General features: G+C 42.5%; 1 protein-coding gene across 1 annotated transcript; it reads left to right on the forward strand.

The window, feature by feature from the left end:
* Positions 1-1259: 1259 nt before the first annotated feature.
* On the forward strand, positions 1260-3589 carry LOC117019794 (acyl-coenzyme A thioesterase THEM4-like). The gene is given in 3 exon segments (XM_033101989.1): positions 1260-1385; positions 2958-3297; positions 3300-3589. Coding segments are annotated over 3 exon segments (756 nt in total).
* Positions 3590-4142: the final 553 nt, after the last annotated feature.

The following is a 4142-nucleotide window of genomic DNA, read 5'->3' on the forward strand; positions in this document are numbered from 1 at the left end:
AGGGCTGAGTAATGAAAAGTCTCACCAATGGTAGTAACTAACAGACCTGGTTTTCTAAGAATTTAGGAGAAATCAATTAAAACTGGGAATGTCTTAAAATTTCAAGAATTTCTGGTGAAGCCAGTTTGTCCCTGCTCAATTCAAGTGCTCCTGGAAGGGGATGACTCAGTGATCCAGGCTCCTTCCCTCATGTGGCCCTGCTACATCCAGCATACACCTCCCAAGTTTTCCCTGGGGACAGTCTCCAATCCACAAAGTCATCTTCAGAAGTGTGGTCATCCTTCTGAAAAGGGAACAGGTCTTTCTTTCAGCTGAATTTGCCATCTTTAATTTCTTTAAACTACATCACACTCTCCTAGTATCTCTCTAGCAGGCTCAGAACCTCTTTGGCCAACACTCAGGTCTACCATGAGTGCTACATCTCTAATACTTTTACCATGAGGAAGCAAAAGGTTTGTTAGCCAAATCCCATCTGGTGATCTTAGAGGATGCCAGGGTTTTGGCTGCAGGTCTCCCAATGGATGTGGAGAATAGAGTTGCTGGCCAGAGGAGGAGGAGGCCAAATGCCTGATGAAGGAATAGTTTTTTTTCTTTTTAATAATTAATTAATTAATTTTAAAAGGAAATTGTCATTTTAGAGTTTACAATCTGTTTTGTAAAACAAAGAATTCAGTCACTGTGGGCATTTAAAAAGACAGAGAGACTAGAGAGGATTTTAGACAGAACTCAAAGTTGCAAGTCACAGATTCACAACTGGAAGTAGCTTATGTCAAAATAGGGATTCAGGGTGCAAATATGGGAGTGCACAGAATGGGAGAACTGCAGAGTCAGGGCATCCCCTGGAACATAACCCTAGAAGCAGGGACTCATCACTCCCAGGAGTCCCTCTGTCTGTCTCTTGTTCCCAATTCAGAAAAAAGTGGCCTGTGGGTATCTTTAGTTTGGCATCACCTTCTCAGGTTTCGCTATGTGTCAGGAACATGGTTGCCAGCATCTCCGCTAGACAAGGAAATTAAATCACCTATTGTAGCTATGATGAAGGTCATCAGGAAGCAGTTGTGGAGGTTCTTCGAAAGAGGCCACTACATCTATGGGAAGATGTCAAGTATCGCCTCAATTCCCTCTGTCTCCCTGCCTTATGGCTTGTTTGAGAATATGAGGCGCTCATAGGATTGCAGCCACCAATAGAAGCCACAGAATTTACCAAAAGATTCTGCTTTGCAGAATCACATGTACAGATCTGCTCCCTGGAAGGGGCTATGCCAAGGGAAATCTATAGTGGCTGCCTATTCGTTGAGTTCTCAGCTGAAATCTCTCAACTTGATAGGTCAGAAGCCGTGGTTCTCTGGAACACCGAGGGATTTCTGAGGCCATTTCTGGTGTCAGTGAGTGAAATGAACTTGCCCCCACATGTCTGGATTATTTATCCCTGTATCTGTGGCAGGCTGGTGTGGTGATTCTGTGGTCATGGATGGAGAATGGCACATGAAAAGAGTCCAAAGTAGAACAAATGTGACATGCTAAGACAGTGGAAAAAGCAGCCTGACTGGGCAGAGATTACCAACATATCAATGTAAGCATTTGCAGCTGGCCTATGAGTTTGCTATGGGAGATAAAAACAACCACTTAGATGGTTAGAGCGCAAGTTCTGAACAACAGGGTTGCCAGTTTGATTCCCACATGGGCCAGTGAGCTGCGCTCTCCACAACTAGATTGAAGACAACGAGCTGCCGCTGAGCTTCCTCAGGGGCAGCCAGACGGCTCAGTTGGTTAGAGCACGAGCTCTCAACAACAAGGTTGCTGGTTCAATTCCCTCATGGAAATGAGTCTTAGTTGCTGAGCCCCCTGCAACTAAGATTGAAAACGGTGACTGGACTTGGAGCTGAGCTGCGCCCTCCACAACTAAGATTGAAGGACAATGACTCAGAGCTGATGGGCCCTGGAGAAACACACTGTTCCTCAATATTCCTCATCAAAATATTTTTTTAAAAAATCAATTTAAGAAAGCTATGCAAAAACCACAAATCTTACTGCTTGTAAATTAAAAACAACAACAATAACAACAACAAGAAAAACAACCACTTAGACTTAAAGCAGGTCATTGACTTGGACATGTCCTCCAAACCACAGATTGAGGCATCTATCAGGCACCTGATCGTATCTGTGTTCAATAACAAGCCTGCTGTACTTTCAGTGAAGATTCATGGAGTGTCTTTGATAACCCAGTGTTTAAGACAGTGCCTGGGAAATGGTAGTCACCAAATATTATATCCGTGGAATGACTAAACAGATACTCTAAAGAATGCTCTTTTAGAATAAAGAGAAAATGATGATGATAATAATGGCATTAACATTTATCAAGTGCTTATTCTGTGCCAAGCACTGAGCTAAACATTTATGTGAATTATCTGATTTAATTTTCCCAATACACCTATGAGCTAGGTTCTATTATTGTCCCCATTTGACATATGAGGAAAGTGAGGCACAGTGAGTGTAAAAAGATGTATAATATGTAGTTTATGCGTACATTTGATTACTTGGTCAACTAGACTTGAATAAAAATTAAAGAGCATAAATTCTAATCACTGCTCCAAGAGTCATGCATTAGCGCACACTCAAAATGGGACTTCCCAGATAACCATTCCAGCACATAAGATTGGCATCCCCTACAAATTTTCCCAGTGACTGGGAAATGGAACATTCTTTATGAGAACGTACGAACACACACACACACACACACACACACACATATGCACACACGATAAACCAGAGGACAAGTTCATATTGAATAGCAGAGCTGAGAGGTGCTGGGGGTAGCGTGCTAGTGAGATGCAGGGAATTTTAAAAAGTGCCAGTAGAGAGTCGGCAGTTGCTTTGGATTGTTGCCTGGATTCCTGAGTGCCCTTGGAGCCAGGCTGAAGAGCTGCACTGTGTGCTTGCGCACTCTTGCCTTGAAGGGAGGGTCCTCCCCCGACTCCCATCCCCACCCCCACGCCCAGTGGGGAAACTGGGACTGCACAGCTTATTTCTCTACAGACTCAAAGCTTATAAAAGAACAAATGTCACAGGCCCAGCTCTTCACCAGAAGCCATGAGGATGGTCTGGGCTTTGAATATGTGATGTTCTATAATGATGTTGAGAAAAGGATAGTTTGCTTGTTTCAAGGAGGTCCTTACCTGCAAGGAGTACCCGGATTCCTTCATGGAGGTGCCACTGCAACCACGATTGATGAAACCATGAGTGTTGGTATATCTGCTATTCTAGCTGGGGGAATTGTCGTGACTGCCAACCTCAACATCGATTTAAAAAACCTACCCCCCTTTATTTTGTTGTTGTGATAAATAGCCAACTTGATAAAATTAAAGGAAGGAAAGTGTTTGTTTCCTGTAATATTCGAAGTGTTGATGAGAAAACCCTATACTCAGAGGCAACAAGCTTATGTATAAAGTTGGAACCTGAAAAAAATTTTGACATGAAAGAGCTTCTGGTGAATTCCACATTACTCTCCATAAGGCTCTCCTTCAAAAAAAGCTGTGGTCCCCAGTCCTGCTCTGCTCACCTACTGTTGAGCCCCTCCCCCATAGGGTGAAGCCTGTTAATACTGCCTTCCTGTCTTTTGAATACAACTCCAGGACCTCTGTTTCCACCTTCTAAACTTTTTAACACAGAAACACCTGCTGTGAGAGTGTCAGCAATTTTTTGTGTCTCCTTAAGATAAGTGTCCGGTTTTCGTGAAATTTAAATTTGCTCCTTAAGGTGATATCTGCCCCACTGCAGACTGGAAAAGAAAATTCATATTGAAACTTTTACTGCAAACTTGGAAATGCCACAACACCAAAGGAAAGAATAAATGTGTGGGTGCATACATGCATGTGTGTGTGTACATGTGTGCATGCATGATGCATTACAAAGCTAGCTTTGTTGTATCTAAAGAAATCTTTCTGATTATAGTGGGAAACGAAGCTAGTTCCTATAGGAATAGACACCTCAAATTGGCTGTCTTAGCTTCTTGGGATTAAACCACGATGCCATTTTTAACATAGGCTGTGCAGTTGTAGTTTACTAACAGCATAGTTTATCATCACTGGAAGGGGCCTGTATTTGTTTCTTTTTTCTTTTATTTTTTTAAAAAAGATTTATTG

This window comes from Rhinolophus ferrumequinum, chromosome X (genome assembly GCF_004115265.2).
Source record: "Rhinolophus ferrumequinum isolate MPI-CBG mRhiFer1 chromosome X, mRhiFer1_v1.p, whole genome shotgun sequence".
Lineage (NCBI taxonomy): Eukaryota > Metazoa > Chordata > Mammalia > Chiroptera > Rhinolophidae > Rhinolophus > Rhinolophus ferrumequinum.